The 22,794-nt window shown below is 41.4% G+C and overlaps 1 protein-coding gene across 1 annotated transcript in view; it reads right to left on the bottom strand.

The window, feature by feature from the left end:
• The window catches only part of FAT4 (FAT atypical cadherin 4), a 278,396-nt gene that overhangs the window by 35,306 nt on the left and 220,296 nt on the right, over positions 1-22,794 (bottom strand). Inside the window, exons 7-11 of the mRNA XM_088452295.1 lie at positions 18,476-18,656; positions 17,296-17,543; positions 12,558-16,907; positions 8,896-9,000; positions 1,706-2,013 (exon numbers count right to left, since the gene is read on the bottom strand). Coding sequence (XP_088308421.1) covers positions 1,706-2,013; positions 8,896-9,000; positions 12,558-16,907; positions 17,296-17,543; positions 18,476-18,656 — 5,192 coding nt within the window. The remainder of the gene's footprint in view (positions 1-1,705; positions 2,014-8,895; positions 9,001-12,557; positions 16,908-17,295; positions 17,544-18,475; positions 18,657-22,794) is intronic.

Below are 22,794 nucleotides of genomic sequence, written 5' to 3'. Positions count from 1 at the left end.
AAACACACCAGCAGCCAGGTAGTACACACATAATACTCGGTGGCAGTGTGTTTGTTTTAGCAGCCAATGAGAGTTAGACTGACTCTCAGCATTGGCTGCTGCATCTAGGGCCAGAGTCAGGCTGGAGCTCACTCATGAGCTCTGCCTTCTGGCTCCCGCACTGGGTCACGGGAGAGACGTTATGATGTCTCTCCCATAGTGCCGAGCGGGAGGATGGAGGAGCGGACAGCGGAGGGTGCAGGAGCGGGGATTCAGTTAAGTGTAATTGTCTGTGTGTGTCTGCGTGTTTTATGTGTAATAGGCACTACTACTGGGGCACTGTATATTGGGCACTGCAAAGGGGGCACTATACAAGGGGCACTGTATAGGGGGCATTGTATGTAGGGCACTGCATAGAGGGCACTGTATCTTGGATACTACGGGGGGCACTATATATTGGCCACTACTAGGGGCAGTACATAAGGGGCACTACTGGAGGCACTGTATAATGGGCACTGCATAGGGGGCACTATATAAGGGCACTAATGGGGCACTATATATTTGGCACTACTAGGGGCACTGCATAAGGGTCACTGTATATTGGACACTGCATAGGGGGCACTATATAAGGGGCACTACTGGGGGCACTATATATTGGGCACTACTAGGTGCACTGTATAAGAGGCACTACTGGGGGCACTACTGGTGCACAGTATAAGTGGCACTACTGGGGGCGCTATACATTGGGCACTGCATAAGGGGCACTACTGGGGGAATTATATATTGAGCACTGGATAAGGGGCACTACTGGGGGAACTATATATTGGGCACTACAGGGGGCACTGCATAACAGGCACTGTATAAGGAGTACTACTGGGAGCACTATATATTGTGCACTGCATAAGGGTCACTACTGGGGGCAGTGTATAAGGGGCCCTACTGGAGGCATTACATATTGAGCACTACAAGGGGCACTGCATAAGGGGCACTACTGGGGGCATTATATATTGGGCACTGCATAAGGGGCACTATATATTGGGCACTACAGGGGGCACTATTTAAGGGGCACTACTGGGGACAGTGTATATGGGGCCCTACTGAAGGCACTATATATTGTGCACTACAGGAGGCACTGTATAAGGGGTATTATATATTGGGCACTACTGGAGGCACTGCATAAGGGGCACTACAACAGGGGGCATTGCATAAGGTGCACTACTATTGGGGACATTGCATAAGGGGCACTACTACAGTGGGCATTGCATGAGTGGCACTACTACTAGGGGCATTGCTTATTGGGCACTACAGCAGGGGGACTTTATAAGGGGCACTAGCAGAGTGACGAGAAATTGTAGTGTGTCATGTTGACACGCCCCCATTTTCCAGTGACCATGCCCCTTGTGGTATGTGGCCATGCCCACTTTTTCGGCTCGCATCTTCGGCATGCACATAGGGGGGGCTCCATTTTTCATCTTGCCATGTGCTTCAAATGCCCTAGTTACGCCACTGACCAAGAATGAATGGACCAGTATTACCGGGCCTATCTCACCTTTGGGTCCCATTGGAGCTATATCAGTCGCACCACCATTAGATTTGCAGCATTCGCCACTAGGTGGAACATCTATTTGTCTAACTATTATTGCTAGCAGTAGTAGTAATAGTTATAACATTGCAATAAATAATACTAAAACACTATAAAAAATATGATTTAAACAATATTGATTACCATCCCAGCTCTACGTGCAATCACTGTGTGGAAATATCCATCCGAGACTTTCTTCATTGTTGTGAGCTTGTACGTTCCACTGCCAAGGTTATAAGAGAACCTCATCCTCTTCTCTACTATCTCCAGAGCCAGAAATTCCGCTGTATCACCGGTCTGGTTGTCATAGTTATACAGCAGCAAGGCATTGGCTTTATTGGTAGAAAACTTTATATAAATGTAATTATTGTTAGGGTCCAAACTTGGAAACTCCATGTATGACAGTTCTTCAAATCCGTAACTGTTTAATTCACAATGTTTTCCAAAGACACCTACACAAAGTGAATAAAATATTGGTATTAAAGAAAAATTGCCAGTATTAGGAAACTGTTCTAAAATAATAATATGATTGTCTGTTATGAAGTGGTGTTTTTGTGATAAAAATGGACCAGCTTACCAGCCATGTGCAAAGCAGAAAATATTTACATAGGCTTCTCAAATTAAAAAACATATTTCAGCAGGCACTGAGCACAGTTTTAAACTCTGAAAATCAATGCTCTAAAGCAGTGATTCTCAACTACAATTAAGTACCCCTAAGGCCATGTTTTCTGGATTTATTTACTCATGCAAAGCTTACAATCTATTTTACTGGGTCAATATCTGTTTCCAAAGACAGAAATCCTGAGAATATGACCCATTAGGAGTACTTGAGGTTTGGAGGTGAAAACCACTGCTCTAGAGATGAGATGTGCAACATAACAGGGCAATAATGCACCCTGTGCCAGCCCCCTTTTGAACATATGACGACAGGATGTTACTATTAGAGGGTGGGGCCACTGAGACCTGGGGAAGCTGAGCCCACCAAGGATGCTCCAGGCGGCTCTGCGTTAGCTTGCCGCTGGGACTAGGCAGAAGTTCTGGCCATTGAGATGAACACGTGGACTGGGCGAAGGTGTGACCAAATCCATGAGGCATGGCCAGCCTCTCCAGTAAAAAAACAATTATGTAAAATATTATTCTCAGTGCAGCAAACTGCAAAGGAGGACATTTGTCCCCCCCAGCAGCTGGCCCAGGCTTCCACTGGGCCCCTCCAACAGGCCTGGGCCCAGGTAGTTAGTACCCGCTCCCCCCTCTCAGTGCCCCTGGTTGAACTCCTGGAGCATCTGAAAGATGCTTCAAGCCATGACTCTATGGCCCTGATTCAGAGCCGGACGCTCTGACACAGCGCTCGCTCTGAATCAGGGCCGTGCTTCTCTTTTTATAGAGCGGCCTCCTGGCCGCTCGCATAGCTGTGGGTGACCACCCACAGCTATAGCAAGCGGCCAAAAAGATGGTCGCGATGGTCAAGACCATCGCGACCATCGGGCCTCCGATGAGACCCTTGTGGTAGGGTCTCGTTGCCGCAAGCCCAAGAGTGCTTTTGGCTCTGACAGAGCCAAAAGTACTCCCACTGACATCACTTGTGATGTCAGTGGGGCCGGCCCTAGACGGTAGGCGTTCCCATGGGGATGCCTCCATCTGGGCAGCCACGCCCCTGGCCCGCCCACCAAAGGGGGCGTGTTGTCACTCAACATCGACAGCACGCTCCCTTTGTAGCGAGACCCGGAGCGACAGTTTGCCCGTCGCTATCCGGGTCTCGCGCATGCGCACGACGGAGCTGCCTCCGTTGTGCGCATGTTCACTGGGCCACCATCGACCCGCTTGCGAGCGCTGAGCGCTCGCGAGCGGGTCTGAATCAGGCCCTATGCTGCCAGGTGCCATTCCAGACACCTTGCATGCCAAATACTGGTGCCATGGGGCAGCTATGGTGCCACCCTCTAGACCCTGTGCCCTGGGCATCAGAACCACTCACCCTCCCCTAGTTACAGCTGTTTGGGGATTCCCTGGGTGTTAGGCACTAAATTGTATTGGGAAGCACCTATTGTGGGGTTCTCACAACACCTGATCCATTGGTTTCCCAGTTGGGCTCTATATACTAGAGTAATGTACTAACCACATAGAGGGGGTCATTCAGACCCGGTCGTTAGCGCCGATGCGCACGGACCGGGTCGATGGCCCCCCACAGAGCATGTGTACAACGGCGCCAGCGCCGTCGTGCGCATGCGTGAGACCCGCTACGACCGACAGCGCCGGTCGTAGCGGGTCTCGATCCAAAGGGGGCGAGCTCTCGATGTTGATTGACAGCTCGCCCCGTTTGGAAGGCGGGCCGGGGGGGTGGCAGCCCATACGGGGGCGTTCCCATGGGAACGCCTACCGTTTGGGGGCGGCCCCACTGACATCACTAGTGATGTCAGTGGAGAGCTTCCAGCTCAGACAGAGCCAGAAGCTCTCCGGGGCATACGACAAGGGAGACCCTATCCTAGGGTCTCGTCGTAAGCCCCGATGGTCGCGATGGTCTTGACCATCGCGACCATCACCTTAGGCGGTCGTAAGGCTGTGCGTGTTAACCCACAGCCTTACCACCGCAAAGGAGGACGTCTTGAAAATTCAAGACGTCCTCCCTTCATTCAGACCGACCGCACGCTCTGTGCGACCGGCTCTGAATGAGGTCCAGAGTCTCAATGCAGAGCAGACCAATATGTAATATTTTGTTATTATATGCAGTGCAGCTGTGTTACAAAATGAAACATCGCTGCCCACCGTCCCCCCAGTAGTGCTGGTGGAATCAGCATAGTGAAGATGGAAGATAGTAGAGTAACATGCTGCATATAACACAGAGAAAAAATGTCTCTGCAGGAATACATAGTCCCCTATGTGTATTTTGCCATGTTCAGAAAATATTTACACTGCATGACATAGGTGATATTAATGAATTTCAATTTTCTAGGAACTTTTTGCAAATGTATCTGGTTACCAATTTTTACAGATGTCCCCCAATGAAAATGCATTGTGAGTATTCAACGGGACTGTGAACTGGTTAAAGTTGGTTGTATTATCAGAAGTCTGTATTGAAATGTGTTGAGATAAAGGAATTTCTATTCATGTCTTTCTAGCGCTTTCTATTCTTTTCTTTTTGTTTTAATATAATTCTGGATCTTAATTTGATAATCGCGATGAGCTAAAGTGAATAACCATAGGGGTAATTTGGAGCCTAGAAGCAGGTAATGAATACATTTATGTGTACGAGCAGAGATGGTCTAACTGCGCAGGTATTTGTTAATGTTTTTCTTCCCTTGCATGCAAGTCAAATGTAGCTTCCTGCACTTCATTAATCATTTTGTGTCTCTCATTCCTTCTGGTTTTCTAAGCTTACTTTCACATGAAGACCAATGGAACAATTTCAAGCCAGAAAGTTGAAGCTGCTTCATTTTTCATGTAAACTTGCTGTGCCTGATCTCTTCTTTAGCGTATTATCAAAAAAAAAAAGTATGTTTTAATGATGCACAAAAGTTTGGGGAAGTTGGCTTACCTTTTTATACAGTCCCATTAAACCTTAAATCCTGTTCTTATAAATTTTAGTGAAGTGTATCAAATAATCTAGTTAAAATTCTAAAGCAAGGTCATCTGGAAATGTAGAGGTCTGACTTATCTTGAACGGGAATATACATTGCTTTATTTCCTTGTAAATCCTGATGGTATCAGAGTACAGTATATATGAACAGTCCAGACACTGCAGGTTATTATTATCTCGTTCGTGCTATTATGCCCCTATAAGAGCATGTGGTTAGTCTGGCGAGATGTGCATTGTGAGAGAAGTACATTATTGTTCCCTATGATGGGAGTACATGGGCATAGCAAGGCTTTCCATGGAATACACAGCTACAATTATGTTGTTATTTCTGTGTACAAATGCAGGAATGAGCTTTGAGAATGTGGGAAAATATAATCTACTGAACTTTAAAGAGTGGAGAGACGAAGCATTTTCAGAGTGTTCCCAAACAGGTGTTTTTAGTAGCGCACATGGCCAGATAGTTATGGTCTCTAGGATTGCTGCCAAAAGGCCATGGACTAGCTGCTCTGTACAATGTGGAAGACGTTAACAGGAATTTAAGTAACTTGTACACAAATGTACTGTAAGATGGCTAGTTTCTAGAAGGTGGTGGTCAGTGCCCAAACACAGACAAGATAACAAGAGAGTGTTGAGAATGTTGTAGGTGTCTCAGAGAGATGGGAGAAACTGTGATCTTTTATATATTTTAGTTTAATTTATGATAACACATTTTTATCAGCTGTACGATCACAAGGTCATAACCAGTGTGCTGATAGTACAACTTTAGGCACCCGGATTGCGACACAAGGAGTTTTGAAGAACAGTCCAGAGACAATAGAGCATGGCCTGAGGTAAGAGGACCACTTGTGCAGGCAGAATGCTATATAGGGATGGTGGGGCGCGTGGGGAGGGGTTGTGATGTAAACACTATTAAAAGCATAGAGGAGTTATATTTTTGGTGGGACCCCCAAGAAATTAATTCCACTGGAGCGCCTACAAACCTTAATCCGGCTACAACCCTCACTCCCTTACAATTGATTTCCAAATGAAGAGTCATGGGAACATTGCTGAAATAATGGTAAAGGGGGTAGATTGCGAACACAACATCTCTCATTTTGCACGTCCATAGGGGAAATCAGTATGATTATGTGGCCGGCGGTTCAAATCCTGACAGCGGCAGCCCGACAGAGGAGGAAATCACGATCGTCCTAAGGTAAGTATTAACTACCCTAATTCTACCCCCTAACCCTCCCTTAGTGGTGCCTAACCCTAACCCCCTATAAGTGCCTAAACCTAACCCCCCTTTCCCCGCAGACTAAACCTAATTCCCCCGGGGGGGAGCCTAACCCTAACCTCCCCCTTTCCCTAGCCTAAACTTAACCTGCCGGGGGGGTGCCTAACCCTAAGTCCCCCCCAGGAACCCTAAACCTAACCGTTCCCCCCCGCAGCTGTCCGCGCCCGGTGCCCAGCTTACCTTCGATCGGTAAGCTGGGTGTCGTCTCCCAGCGTAGGTCTAATGACAGGCGTCGGGATTTCAACGCCTGTCATTAGTGCCTTGCCGGGATTAAGCAGTCGGGAAGCCATCGGTCAGGATTACGTCCATCGGCTTCCCGACTGCTTCCCCCATAGGGGTATGCAGGAAAACTAGTAATGTTTCTCTACCCCTTAGGCTGTTGCAGATAATCTGAGTTGAGCAGATGTGAACAATTCTTTCAGACAAAATAAAAAGATACAATGATAAAAAAAAACAGTGATGTTAAAAAAAGACAGTCAAAAGCATAACACTCAATCATAAAGGTTATTTTGTTTGTACTTTGTGTCTTTCATCAGTCTTTTTGTGCAGTGGAAAGTAACTTCTTGAGTCATGAGCACTTATTTCTGAAAACCTCAATAACATCTTCACTATAACTAATTATTTGTCTTTCTCTACATTCTTCCAAGAAGCGCTGATCACCAAGTTGATAAATAAGGTCGTTTTCTCATGGAAAAGCTGGAAGGCACACACCAACACTTATGAGGTAACTGCCTTATGAGAAAATATATCTGGATTTCAAAGCTAGTGGAAACAAGTGATTTAACGGAGTGCTTCTTCCAAGATGTATGAAGACATAGATCTAATTATTTAAAGACATCTTTCTTTAACTTTCCTGGCTGATTTCTTTCCAAAAGTCGGTTCTATTGGCACATTACAAATATTCTGGTTCCAAGTCCATATTATTCAAAATTAAAGATGAGCTGCAATAAAGGTGATACAGAAATATCTGACTTCAGAATTTATAGCCCTTTTGAAGTGCAGACAAATTCTTGAATTGTGTGGAAGAGTTCATCTTTTATTTGTAAGAGATTTTAAAACCAGAGGATTTGTAGCTATCAAAACATGAAGAAAAAGAATTGTCACCATGTACTGTATATGCAATCATCTTGATTTTAGTTATTTGGTTATAATGATTCTCTATCCTGCACTGATGTGAAAAGTGACACCTCAGACTGTACAATGGTACTACTCAACATGAAGTTGATAAACTATATATTGCAACATATTCAAAAAGTATACACAGTATTTACACATGAGAATAAAAATAATGCATTGACTGCTATTTTCTGCATATATCCAGTGGCATCACTGAGGTAGGCAACACTTAGTGCACCAAATGTATCCCCTGTGGGCACTGAAGGCTTGCACGTCAGATACGGGGCATGTCATCACAGACAAGGGGCGTGACCTCACAATACACTCCCTGCCCAGCACTCCCGAAGATGCCAGACTGCCCCCAGAGACTCTCCCCGCACTACCGTCTCCTCCGCAGTTACCGGATGCCGGGCGCTGCACACTAAAATCACAGTGCAGTGCCCGGCTCCTGGTCACTGAGGAGCTGATATTTTGATGTTACCCCTTCGGAGGGTGACTCCAGATGCAGGATTGGCATGCTTGGTACAGCACTTTAACTATTGCTGAGCATCTTGGAAGATATATTGTACTTTAGAAACAAAAAAAGTAAATTAACCTTCAATAAAATAACTTATGCAGGTAAAACCATATGAAAAGTGCATTTGACACCACAGTTTTCCTGTATCGGTTTTATAGGAGCCTTCTTCCACCATCTAATTCACAGTCGAGGGCTTAGTCCAGTGCTCTGTTTGGCTCTATGGTATTCTATCCCCGCTTAATAAAAATATCTCTGAACAGCTGAAGTTGAAGGCATAATACAATAAGGTGATCACACTGTATACAACAAACAACTTAAAAGGTAAGTAAAAAAGTAGTGTCTTCCATGAGGCTTCTAGTTCCGAAAGTAGAAAAACATCTCCTACAACTACAATATCCAGCAAGAGTCATATTTGTACACTAGTTCATTAATGCAAGAAATAAAGTTATAATAATTTTTTTTTTTTTTAATCTGGGCTCACATTACCAATATTACTATACACTTGCTTCAATATTGTGATAATGTATAACAGATTTTGGTTTAATTAAATATAACATCAACTTAAAGGACAAGATGCAACTTCTCTATAAAAACAGTCCAACAAGCTATCCGCATGTTATGAAAATATCTTCTCTTAGGGGTATAACAACTAAAGGTTGATTTTAATCAATTTTGATCAAAAATTTATGAAAATTGATCAAAATTAATGTTGTCTTTTTGGGGCTAAATCCTCAATGTTGATCGATTGTAATCACTTTTAAATATATTGAAATCAACCTTTAGTAAATATACCCCTTAGTGTTGTTTGAACATTAATTAAATGATAGAAGTACATAAGAGAGTGTAAGAATACTCACCAAAAGGGCAATGACAGTAGTACCCATCTACTCCACTTTGGCACGATCCCCCATTAAAACATGGATTGCATTCACAGTAATTAATAGCAGATTCACATAACTTGCCTAAAATTAAAGGGAAAACAAATCAAATTGGTATTTATCTAAAAATAAATAATACAATCTAATTAATTAGTAGAAGAGATGTGGAGATTGAAATAGCCACTGTCAATGAAAACACTGAATGTGTGCTGCAGCTAAATTAAATTTACACACAAAAATATATTTATTCACTGGAAACATCCAAAAAAACATAATTAATATATTTGGCACAATTAAAGAGGGCTTACTTTCTAGTTAATTGATAAGTCGATCATATCTCATTGACTATTCTTAGGGAATTGATAGGCTGCCTAAAGGTTCAGAACACAAAATTAAAGCCTTCACTGGTGTATGTTTCACATAAAGTTTAAGGTTCAAAATAAGAATTTTGTATTCTACCATGCTATTCTCAGCGCGGTAAGTTATCTATATTTATAAGCTTAGCAAGACACATATTTCTATCCACATAACAACATGAGTGAAAAAAATATATCAAATAACCCTTCACCATGAGAATTTGATCACTAAATGTATTTCTACTCCAGCAACCATGTTTTAGCAGATTTTCATTATATCGTCCAATTTATAAGATAATGACAATTCCACATGTTGAGAAATTTACAGACCATCAAACTGAATCATGGAATGGACAGGGAACAACTGAAGCAGTATGGTTCTGATCTGTCAAATACTTATGTGCACAGAGCTTTTAAATGCATCCAAAAATTAGGGAATCTCTAAGGCAAAGATTCACATTTTGATTAAAGAATATTTCAGTTACACTGACTGATGCATAATTTTAAAGAGATAGTGGAAAGCTATATATTAATATTTTGATTGTCGTTTATGGTATATAAGAGTACCAGGACAACTTGACCTCTGGCTGACTCGTAGTAAACTAGGACTGTCTGGATCACTTAGTTGTGATGGTTTCCAATTATATTCCTTTTAAACACAGACTGTATACAGTACTTCAACTTGCACTATAAACAAGATGTTTTAGCTATATGCAAGGGCCATAGCAGGCCATGCAATTGTTATTTGGCTCAGCAGTAGAGAAGGTTTAGGATGCAAAGGAAAGCACGTGCCTCTAAGGCACACTAAACAATCAGATTTCACAGCTACTGAGGAGGAAAGGAATGTATATATAGTTCAGAAAAATGTCAAATAAGTGAAGATAGAGATAGTGATTTGCAGAGTTGTTGTTTAGGGATGAAGCATATCTCAATAGGTGTGGTGAGTGTTCAGATGGGGAGCAGAATGGGATCATGGACAACTTCTTGAAAATGTTGCTCTTAAACTACTTAATGTGTATTTATGCCCTGGCCCTAGATCATCATATTTGACAATTTTTTGACCATTTTCCCTGGAAGACGCCAGATTGGGAGGCCCAGGTAGGAGGTGCAAGTGGTGTGGTGGAATCATCTCATTGTCCAGAAGGGGGATGGGACCGCAATGATGCAATTCACAGCAAATCTCATCATGAAGCTTCTAGCCCACCCACTTCCCAAGAGAAATGGGAGGACGTGGGAGGCAGGCCTACTCTCTATATCTAGTAGAATACAGAATTTACACATTGTTAATTTTGCTGTTGTTCACTAATACCCATTTCACACTGCCAGCAATAACCCAGGTTATTGCATGTAAACCCGGGATATTGTGCAGTGTGAACGGGTAACCCGGTTTGATGCAACCCGGAGCCAGTTCACTTGATAGGAAGAGCCGGCGCTTGGAGATGATCTCATCTCCAATCGACGGCTCAGCACATGATGGTGGAGAATTCATCATCCCAGCAATAAGCCGGGTCTGTCCGCCAATTTGAAAGGGGTCTCACCCAGGATAGACCCGTGTACAAAATCCCAGGTGCGACCCGGGACAGCAGTGTGAAAGTGGTATAAAACTCCTTCTTTACAAACTTTATTAAATACGTTGTGTGACTGTAATCATGTATGTACAAAAGCAGCACTGCATGATGTTTCATCTGTAAGACAAATAATTATTAGCTGGGCAGTTGTCCAGATGTATGAAAAATTATATAATTACACAAATTCCAGTTGATGGATTAGTAAATGAAGCTTCACAAAATGATTATGCCTCTTACAAAGTTACATGTTTATGATAGCCGAAGTCACAAGTTTTTATGGCCTCATCACCTGCTTGTTCACCAATCTGCTAATATTGTACTTTTCTTATTTTTCTTAAACTAATTACCAAGTCCAGCCTTCTAGTACGCTGTCCTGTGTAAGCAGGGTCAGACGTGTGCATTTATCTCCACACTGGCTTGGCCCAGACCAGCATCACCAGGGAGATGAGTAACGCTCAGCTAATTTTAATGGTAAAAGGTAGTAACAGATTTTCTATAAATTCAGTAATATAAACTATAAAATCTTTACCATTGCCGCAGTTGCTATATAGACTCCTAGGTCTTCATAACACCCTGATCTTAGTCAATAACCTGACAGTTCATTTATTCTTAAAATTTTCTGGGAGAAAAAGCAACTTGGGGACATAATGTAGCCAATTACATTATTTGTTTTGTTTTTGTGGTATGATCTAATTAAGAGGTACAGTATGGTAGGTTGGGGTAACCAGAAATTGACAAAGTGCTAGTAAAGAAAACCAGCCAGGGATACAAGGAAGAACCCAATGCTACTCTATTATATCTAGGTGTGGAGACATAATTGTTGATTCAGGTTTTCTCTAGAGGACAAGTCTGATGTTGAGTAGAAATGGGCTCTTGTACAATATAAGGGTTACAATTGGATATGTTACATTTGTTTTACCTCATGGTTTGGCCTAAAGATTAGGATAAAAAAGGCATCTGATGTGCAGTAATTCTCAACCATCATGATCATTATTATTAGATGAACTGTTTATGTATAGTGAAATAAGCAACCAACCGAGCTGAGCGCTCGCCACCGGGTCGATGTTTGCCCAGTGGGCATGCGCACGTCGGAGCCAGCTCCGACGTGCCCATGCGCAAGACCCGGCTAGCGACAGGCGCTCCATCGCTACGGGTCTCGCACCAAAGGGGGCGAGCTGTCGATGGTGATTGACAGCTCGCCCCGTTTGGGAGGCGGGCAGGGGGCGTGGCCGGCTAAACGGAGGCATTCCTAATGGAACGCTTGCCATTTGGGGGCGGCCCCACTGACATCAGCAATGATGTCAGTGGGGAGCTACCTGCTCGATCAGAGCAGGAAGCTCCCTGGGGCTTGCGCTTGCCGAGACCCAACCTTAGGGTCTCATCGCAAGCCCCGATGGTCGCGATAACCCACAGCTTAGCTAGTGACCAGGAGGCTGTACTTCACATCACAAATGACTGCCCTCATTCAGAGCGACCGCTTGTATCTAGCGATCAACTCTGAATGAGGGCCATAATCTGGCAGAAATCAGGAATAGTTTAAATGAATCACGGCAGGGCAGTGTAACTTCAAAGCAGAGACCCACAGCGCGTGCACAAAGATTCATAGTTGACCTTAAAAGCACAGATATGAGTTGTTTATTGCCCATCATTAGACCTTTAATATTGCATGTATAATTTATTTAGCAACATTCCTAAAAATATTGGTGAAATGGTTTACCTGTGGAACCAGCTTTACAAACGCAATTAAAGCCTCCTGGGAAATTCTGACATATGCCGCCATTTTTGCATGGACTGGAAATACACTCATTGATATCTCTCTCACAAGCAATTCCAGTAAAGCCATCCATGCAACTGCAGGAAAACCCTCCGACTAGATTGTGACAGGATCCACCATTATGACACGGAAGTGGCAAACATTCATCAATATCTGTTTCACATAAATTTCCTTCATATCCGGGCATACATTTACATATGAAAGTCTGAAGTGGCTCATTTGCCACTATAATTACAGGAATACTCTCCAGAACTCGTATTACTGGACTCACGGCAAGTCTCCTCATGCAGCTTCCACCATTGTGACAAGGATTGTGCACACATGAATCATGATCTACCGATTCTATCCATACACCACTTTGCCTGAATAATACTTCTTTGATGCTCTCAAAAAAAGTACCTACGCCACTTGGGTTGACATATTGATTGCTACTTCTTTTCACTGCCGTCATGACATATGTCTTGTTATTTTTTTCAAACACCCCATAGACTTGTACTGCAGTTCCAAGCCCAGTCAGCTGGGAGCTTGTTATACGCAAGAAGTGTAGATAATTATTAGTTAAAAAGTCCTTAACAGTTGGTATATTTATGCGAAGAAGAATACTGTTATCAATTGTAGCATTACTAAATCCAGTAAAGAAAACTCGGATGTTGTTAGTGACTGCACTGTGTAGACCATCACTACTGTGGACCATTAGGTCAAATGTTCCATCAGTAGATCTTGACTGAGAAAGGAGGTCACAACTGTCTGCTGGAATGTTAAAGAGACTTGTAACTCCTGATGTTAGAGAGCAGTGGAAGCTATCCAATACATCTGGATCTTGAGGTTTCACACTGCCTAAAGACCCACTAGGAAAGAGGTTGCCATAATAGTTAACATGAATTTCAACTGTCCTTGATTCAGATGGGTTATCATTTTGATCAATAACTTTAACGTGTACAGTTCCTGTTGATGACATTTGTGGAAATCCTGAATCTCTTGTCACAACAGATAGGAAAAATTCACTAATTTGTTCTCTATCAATTTCTCTGGTTGTAGTAAGTACTCCTCCAGGGCTAAGACTGAAATAACTGGTGGCTGGTCCAGTACTGAGGAGATAATATTTAAATGGACCTTGATTTGGAGGAAGATCATAGTCTGTAGATTGCAGTGTCATCACATGGGTCCCTGCTCTATGATTCTCTTTTACTTCTCCTTGTGTAGTGTTTAAGACTGGTCCATTGTCATTGATGTCTTGTAGGGATACTAGTAAGGTGGCACTTCCTGTTGCAGATGGTGTTCCTGAATCTATAGCTAACACAGTAAAGTTGTAAACAGGAGTGGTTTCTCTATCCAATTCAGTGGTAACAGTAACTTGGCCTGTTTGTGGATTAATTGAGAAGGCACCTTTATCATTCCCAGCACCAATAAAGTAGGAAAACCTGCTCCAACTGGGAACAGAATCAGAGTCAAAGGCACTTACAAATGTGACATGTGTACCAGGAGGGATGCCTTCACTGATCTGCACATTATACAATTTTAAACTGAAAAAGGGTGGGTCATTAGCATCAAGTATAGTGATATTTACATTTACTTCATCAATGTCAGCACCACGGATGCTACCAGTATTTTTAGCTAGAACTTTCAGTGAGATTCTCTCTTCTTTTTCTCTGTCTAGAAGGCCAGAAACATACAGCTTCCCTGTCTTCTTCTCAATCTGGAAGCCTTTTTTCCTGCTACTGCCAAAGATTAAATAATGCACCTCCCCATCGACACCTAAGTCACGGTCACTTGCAAAAACCTCCCCAACTACAGTTCCTTTAGAAGCAGCCTCGGAAACTTCAAAATAATACATTTTTGACACAAATCGAGGTACATATTCATTTGCCCCCTCCAGCTGGACTGTGACAGGCACAAAACTACATCGTTCTTCATCAGGAACATTAAAAGCTTTCACAGTCAGATGGTAAGACTGTTTTGTTTCATAATCAAGAAAACCTTGAGTGGTTATTACACCAGTGTTTGGGTCAATTACGAAAAGGTCACTATCTGATGACTGTATTGAATAGGCTATAACTGCATTAGGGGCAGAGTCTGAATCAGTTGCATTCAGGCGTATAACTGTTGTACCACTCGGTGCATTTTCTACGACTCTAGGTAAATATTCTTCTGCTTGAAAAACAGGAGGATTGTCATTGACATCTTTAACATGTACTGTTACAACACAGTAACCTGTTTTAGCTACCCATCCTCCATCAACAGCACTGATGGTTAAGTCATGCTTTTGGCACACTTCATAGTCAAAGTTTCTGGATGAAGATAATGCACCTGTGGAAGTGTTTATAGCAAAGAGACTAGCTTCATTTCCTGCAGTTATGTTATATGTGATTACTCCATTCATAGAGGTATCCCTGTCCCTTGCTGATAGAGTTCTGATAACTGTTCCCACCGTAAAACTTTCCAGGACGGTTATGCTTATGTGGCTTTGAGAGAATTCTGGTGTATGGTAATTTTCCTCTGTTACAGTAATGTTAACCATTACCTGGGCTGATAGTGGAGGATTGCCTTTGTCTCTTGCTGTAACCTTAATAATGAAGTTTTTATGTAAATCCATCATTAAAGAAGACACCACAGTTATCCAGCCAGATTCTTTGCTTATATCAAACTTTCCACCAGTGTTCTCAACTGAGAGAGAATATTCCACTTGAGAATTAAGTCCAAAATCCTTTTCATCAACAGCTGTAACTTTGATTAATTTTGTACCAATCTTTGCATTTTTTGCAACAGGAGTAATGTATTTAGTTTGCAAAAATGTGGGAGGATTATCATTGCTGTCAACAATGTTAATTGATATTGTCGTTTCACTCATAAGAGGTGGGCTACCTCTGTCAGAGGCACTGACAATAAAACTGTGTCTGTTAATGTTATTGTTGCCTGATGCACTGGGGTTCTGATACTTTAAGTGTTGTTTATTGAAAATCTCCCCAGTAGTAGAATTAATTCGGAAAAATTCAGATTGTGATTTAATAAAATAATATACTTGGCCATTAAGATCTTCATCTGGGTCAAATGCTAAGACTTGGGTAACCTTAGTTCCGGGCTCCGTTGTTTCTGGAAAGTTTAAATAATATGATGGTTTACTAAATCTTGGTGCATTATCATTTACATCTGTCACAAATACGGTCACATCCGTACTGACGGTCCATCCAGAATCGTGAGCAGAAACTCGAACAATGTAACGATCATTATCTTCTCTGTTAATTGGTCTGCTTACTGTAATCACACCAGTGCTGGGATTTATATGGAAAGGAAGACTAGTGTCTGGAATTGTGTACCTACTGACAGCATTAGTCCCAGAGTCTTCATCAGAAGTTGTAACCTGTGTAACAACATAACCTAAAGCTGCGTTCTCTGGAACTGATGCACTGAATATCTGTGAAAATCTTGGCGCATTGTCATTGTCATCTAAAACATTGATGATGACTTTGACTTCTGAGCTCTGGGAAGGAGTGCCTTTGTCAGATGCTTTGACAGACAAAATATGTTGAGATACTTTTTCTCGATCCAATTGTCTTGTGTTTCTAATCTCACCGGTGACTCTATTTATACTAAATAAGTTATCTTTATTTCCATCAACTATAGCATAGTCCATCTGGCCATTGGAACCACTGTCCTTGTCCCTAGCATAAACTGTGAGTATTTTGCGTGGTGACAGGTTTTCCATTATTTCTGCAATGAATGGGTCTTGCCTAAATTGTGGCACATTATCATTGACATCTAAAATATCTATCTCTAACTTTTGGTAAGAGGAGAATGGTGGAAAGCCCATGTCTCTAGCTTCAATCCATAGGACATATTTTGAAATTATTTCAAAGTCTAACGGGTTCTTGATGTAAATCTGTCCATTTAATTCATCAATATGGAACGTATTGCCAAGGTTACCACTGGCAATATAAAAGGATAAGGTCCCGCCTCTTGTTGATGATCCAAAAACTGTTGTCACCAGCGTTCCTACTTTTTGATTCTCAGAATATACAAATATTTTTTGATCAGCTCTTATCTGTGGGAAGTCAGCTTTATTTGCAAACCTCACAGTCACCGTGGTAGAGTCGGATTTTGAATTAACTCCACCATCTTTTACGTGGACAGCAAATGTCAGCTCAGAAGCACCCTCTAAAGACTCCGCAGTACTTATAGCGCCTCGCAGTGGATCAATGTGAAACTTTTCTGCATGTCGACCTTTTAAAGAGAAGTGAAGCTCTGAATTTGAACTGATGTCTTCATCCGTTACTGTCACAGCAAACACAAAAGAATCTAAAAGGAAAAAAAAATAAGACTAATTTAGGTATTCAAAAACAACAATGCAAAAACAGACATTTTCACATGAACTCCAAACAGTAGTTCAAAATCAATGACTATATATATATAAATATACAGTCATGTTAAAAACCTCATCTGTGTAACAGAAACCTTACTGTGTAACACAAAAACGCAAAGTATAAAATCTTATTATCAAATGTCATAAAATCATATCATAACAAAGTACATTTTTCCAACAGTAATATTGCACCAGATACCAATAAATCTATTAATAAATATATAATATACTGTTTCATTTAAAAAAAAAAAATACAGGTAATATGAGGATTCCAAATTGCAGAATTATATTACATATACATATCCTGCAATGGAACATGCTTACCAGACGCTGTAGGAGATGGTATGTGAGTGACATATGGGTGATGTAAGAATCTTGGTGGGTTATCATTTATATCCAGGATATTCACTGTCACACTTGTTGAACTTGACAAGCCAGGTGATCCACCATCAGTAGCAACAATGAGCAATGTATAGTTGTCTTTCAACTCCCGGTCTAACAAAGAGCTGCTGATGATCTGACCAGTAGAGGGATTAATGGTAAACTGAGAATTTCCACCAACCAGACTGTAACTGTATAAAATATAAGATAAGACATAAACAGTTAATATTTGCACATTAAAACTGGTTTTGTTAAACTAAACAAATGTTGTTTTAGTTTAGCACAGACTATATTGCAGAATATCCTACTTACTACAGTCAAGCATTCCCCAGACAGAACATTAAAATGAGTAGCTCTGGGAAAACTCATTAAAATGTAGATATTCTGTTAATGAATACTAAGCTGTGATGTAGATTTAATGTTCTATTAACGTTGCTACAGCTTCAAATAAACCTCTATGATCATTTCTAAATGACTTTAAAATTACAACAATGACTATAAAATCCTAGCCCTTAATAATGTGCATCCAAAACAAATAAACTCCTTTATGAAAAATTAAATACTAAATATAGCTTTCAAATACATTTCATTATGATCAAAAGACAATTTAATAAGCTTCTTCTTTTGTATGGGAAATGAATCACTGAATGTATTACAAAGAGTAAAATGGCAATTGTGAAATACAAGTTTGCATAAGTTAAATTGTTTTAATGTATTTTTTTGTCTGTTTACCTAAATTCACTTAATCTAAAAGACAATTAGGTATTCTATATCTGTAACGTATAAGCGATAAAAAAGTGCTACATCTGTAATGTTCTGACTTGAAAAAGACGCCGTCTATAGTAACTCCAGCTTGCACAGAAGACCTAATTAATAACTACTAAAAATTGTTTTGAATTCCCCAAGTACTCAGTAGGTAGCACTTGGCTTGTCAATACGACTTAACATCCTCATTACCCTGCTTGAAAAATATAGCATTGGCAAATACCTTAAATTATGGTTTGTCACATGAAGGCAAATGGTGTTGACAACAGGAGGTTGTTTGCAATAGAGGGTTGAAATGAAATGAATAACTTGTAACAGAATGAGACTAGCGGAAGTGTAACCACGTTAGAAAGCTTACCGAACAACACCATTCACCCCAGCATCAGGATCTGAGCAACTGACCAGCAGGACATCTGTGCCAGTTGGAGCGTCTTCTGGGATACTTATAAAATGCTGATTTAAAGCAAAAGCAGGTTTGTTGTCATTGACATCATCAATGTTCACTGTTATAGTGCCTGTTCCAGTGAGGGGTGGAGACCCTATAAAAGAATACAATTCAGAAGAAATGTGTGAGACATCTGGAAAGCAGACACACAAAAAGGATTAAAATGTAATTTTCTCAAACCTGTTAGTAAATATCAGAGCACTAATACATTTACAGATGTAAATATGGGTTAGCCTTTGCTGACCAGCAAAATGCGTGGGTTTAAATTAGTATAACGTAATGTTAGCCAGGGGTACCACCAGAGGGTGTGGGACTACCATGTAGCTGTAACTATGTCCTCAAGCTGTTGGAGCCAAACCTATTCTGCATTGGCACAGGATTACCTTACCCCCAACATGGCCTTGCCTACCAAAGTGTCAGCACTATATATCTATTGCCATCAGCTATTTGTTCCAGAAAGATATATATATTTCAGCAGTACTCCAATGTTTTAAATATAAAAGTGCATATTTATGAAAACTAACAGAGAGCAAAAGGTGCTTAAACTAATAGCAGCCAATCAGATTAAAATTAATATCTTGCAATACTTTTTTTAATATGCACCATATTTAAATGCCTCCCTTACATAAATGCCTCCTGTCCAGATGTTATTTGTCTGTAATATGGAACAAACATTTTATACTTTTTAAACGAATAAATGTAAAGATGTAAGGGCATGATGTTTTATGTGTACAATTATCACATCTTATAATGTGGAATTGAACACTTACGTTAAATAATGTGAAAGTTAGCCCTGCATATACAGGTTGAGTCTCCCATATCCCAAATGCTTGGGACCAGGGGTATTTTGGATAAGGGAATATTCCGTATTTTGGAATAATTGCATATCATAATGAAATCTGTTGGGAATGGGGCCCAAATATACACACAGAATGCATTTATGTGTTATATACACCTTATACACACAGCCTGCAGGTCATTTTATACAATATTTTTAATAATTTGTGCCTTAGACAAAGTTTGTGTACACTCAACCATCAAAAATAAAAAGGTTTAATTTTCTCAGTTATGCCAAAATAATTCTGTGTTTTGGAATATTTCCTATTTCGGAATATTTGGATATGGGAGACTCAATCTGTTATATAATCCGGATATCATTTTCTTTAAGCAGAGTGCTTCTAAAACACACGCGCACAGAAACATATTGACACTGATTATCGCATTTTAGTTGAAAATAGACTGATATTATATACCACAAGACATGACATAAGTAAAATTCAAAGTAAAGAATTCATGTCCCTAATTAGCACATTTTCTGCATGTTTTACTGGAAAAGACAAGAGGTGTTCTTGAGATAAAAGAAAAGTTGCTGAGTGCTTTGTCTTTAAAAATGAAACCTAAATCATCCATTGCCAATTTAAGATTTGTCAACAGCAATAAAGTTTAAGTGGAAAAGAATTGTGTGATTGCTTCCTGATTTCAACAATTACATTAGGAGGAATGGAATGTTCAGGCTGTCACTTTGCACAGGTAATAAAGTTTTCTTTCACCATATTTCAAAAGTAAATCGTTTTCTGAGTAAATTCCCTTTTGCAGTTAGTTTTACAAAGTTTGATAATGTTTACTGGTTTTTTATTCACGCTTAATGGGGCTGATTCTGAGGTGGACGCAGACGTGGCAATGGGTCTTTTCCCGCAGCCATTTCGTTATGCTAATGCCCCAAACAATTCTGTGTAGTCTGAGACGCTCACTTGCAGTGGCGCTTATCTGTCTTGGTTCATTTTTAAACGCACCATTGGTGCACAATTGAAACTTTCACCAGCCCTATGCTGGTGCAATTTCTCTGTCTGAACGTGGTGCCAGCAACATGCCCACATCTGCCTAACCACCCACGTTACCTCCCAGGATTGCCTACTGAAATCCAGGACTCTTGCGTCCAAATCCGTTCTGAATCTCCTAACGGTAACTATTGGGATACATACACAGTGCGACTCAGGCGCATGCGCAGACTTAAAACATCTGCCAACTGCATGCGACATTTACACTGCATTCACCTCTGAATTAGGCCCAATATGTGTAAGTTTACTGTATAAATGTAACGTCCACCAGATGACTTAGGGGCCAATCAGCTCCCAACTGTCTTTTTTCAAACACAGCTGATTGGCTGGCACCTTATCACTTTTCACTCTGTCTCCTAACACTGCTTAGTAAATAGACCCCTTCATCTTCTAAACTACAGATGTGTCCTTGCTCATCTAGCCTCAATAAACCATACAGCGCGATATGCCTGGCGTGAGTGAGCCACCTGGTGAGACTATGCTAGCGTTGGGCATCTTTTTCAATGTGATGCGACTATGATGCACAGTCTGCTGGTGCGTCCTAGTCTCATTGCATTGTGATTTAAAAGACGCCTGGTGCTAGCAGAGTCTTGCGGGACCAGACGCACCAGGAACGGCTGCCAGACGCGACTGCGGCAAAGACGAGCGAGGACACATCTGCATTTCATATTTTATGATATTTGTAATTTGAGCAGATAAAATAAAGAAGTTTAAACCTAAGGTGTTTGCGATGTTCAATTGTATTAACTATTTAAAAACCTGTAAAAATAGACTCAGAGGTACATGCAGTATCACATGTTCACTTGCTCTTTTCCACTATAAGATAATCTGCTAAAACGACATCATAGTCTGCACATTCAATGCTGAAATTATTTTAGTCAAGAATCTTGTTGCAATTTTGAAATATTAACAAGTCAGCATCAACAGTCTGTCAATGGGATCAGTGGTAAAATTGTACAGCCTATCAGCTCTCACATATTCCTATGAAGTTTATTTCAATGTGCTCATACTTTAATTCAGTACTGTGGTTCCAGAAACTAATGTTAACAGGTTTAGTTATACTTTACTAGCTCAATTGAATGTTAGAATAGTGACATTAAGAACATCCATTTCATCACTATTAGTGTTAACCGGCATAGGATAATATGGTGGAAAAACAACAGTGCAACAGCTACAGGGCCACCATAACCTTATAAAATGAACCCAATACCAAATTGGCTTTGTGCAAAAAACTTAGCGGCTGATTCTGAGTTAGCATCTGCTCCTATGCTGGTGATCATGGTCGCCGGGAGGGGGGGGGAGCGGGTATAGTTTACCCGGGCTTGCTAGAGGGGCCCAGCAGGGCCTGGGTCTGGCGTCGCCCCCCCCCCCTCCCTCACAGCAGCTCAGCACACAGCTTGTGCTGGGCTGCAGTGTGAGACTGCTTGCAGCTGCGGCTTCTTAGCACCGGGCAGGGGGGCGGCTGCGGCTTCTTAGCGCCGGGCAGGGGGGCTTACAGCGCCGCCCTCCCCGGCGCGCAGCGCCGCTACGCGTCGCTGAAAAGGGGATTTTTTTCAAGGGGGCTTGGCCACGCCTCCCGTGATTAGGCCATGCCCCCTCCTTTACCCAGGCCTGGCCAGGCTCTCTACGGCCCTGCTGGTGATAGTAAAAGCCCTTCCCCTGGTGTACAAGCATGTGTCTGAATGTGCTATGGCTGAAACATCCACTATGAGCATCTTTAGAAGCTGTTATACTGCTTGATGCATTTTTTAAATGCCACCATCGGTCGCGCCATAGAAAGTTGCACCAGCCCTATGGTAGGTGTAAATTTTCTGTCTGAGTATGGCCTCTAATGTAAGCTATAAAGCATTTGTGCAACCACTTAAGCGACACGTCTGCAACACTTCCATTTCATGCCCATAAGACGATCCTTCTCCAAGCATCTGCTTAGCCACCTCCCTGTCACTTTACAGAAGAGCTCAATACATTTACAAGACAGTTCTGACACTGTGGGGTCTATGTACTTATGTACTAAGCCTTGGAGAGAGATAAAGTACCAACTATTTAGCTCCTAACTGTCATATTCCAAACACAGGGGGAAATGTATTATAGCGCCACGCATCATAACCAAGGCGAAGCAGAAAGCAGTATCTCGGGGTAAATTTATCAAAGGTCGATTTGACTTTCGTTTTGAAGTGCGATTTAGCTCACCTCAAACCAACTCATATCGAAATTTGAAAACCCTGTTTTTTTTACCAGATATACTATGGTCGATTTGTAGTGCAATTTGCAAAACAAATTTGATTTGATTCGGTTTTGAACAGTGATTTGGTTTTCGATTTGACATGTACAAATCGAATGGCAAATCCCACTTTAAACCAAACTGCAAATCCCCGACAGCATAGAACTGCTTCA

Source organism: Taudactylus pleione, unplaced genomic scaffold (genome assembly GCF_031769625.1).
Source record: "Taudactylus pleione unplaced genomic scaffold, aTauple2 ptg000036l, whole genome shotgun sequence".
NCBI classification, from domain to species: domain Eukaryota; kingdom Metazoa; phylum Chordata; class Amphibia; order Anura; family Myobatrachidae; genus Taudactylus; species Taudactylus pleione.
The sequence above is the reverse complement of the archived record's forward strand: the minus strand, read 5'-3'. Positions and strand labels throughout refer to the sequence as shown.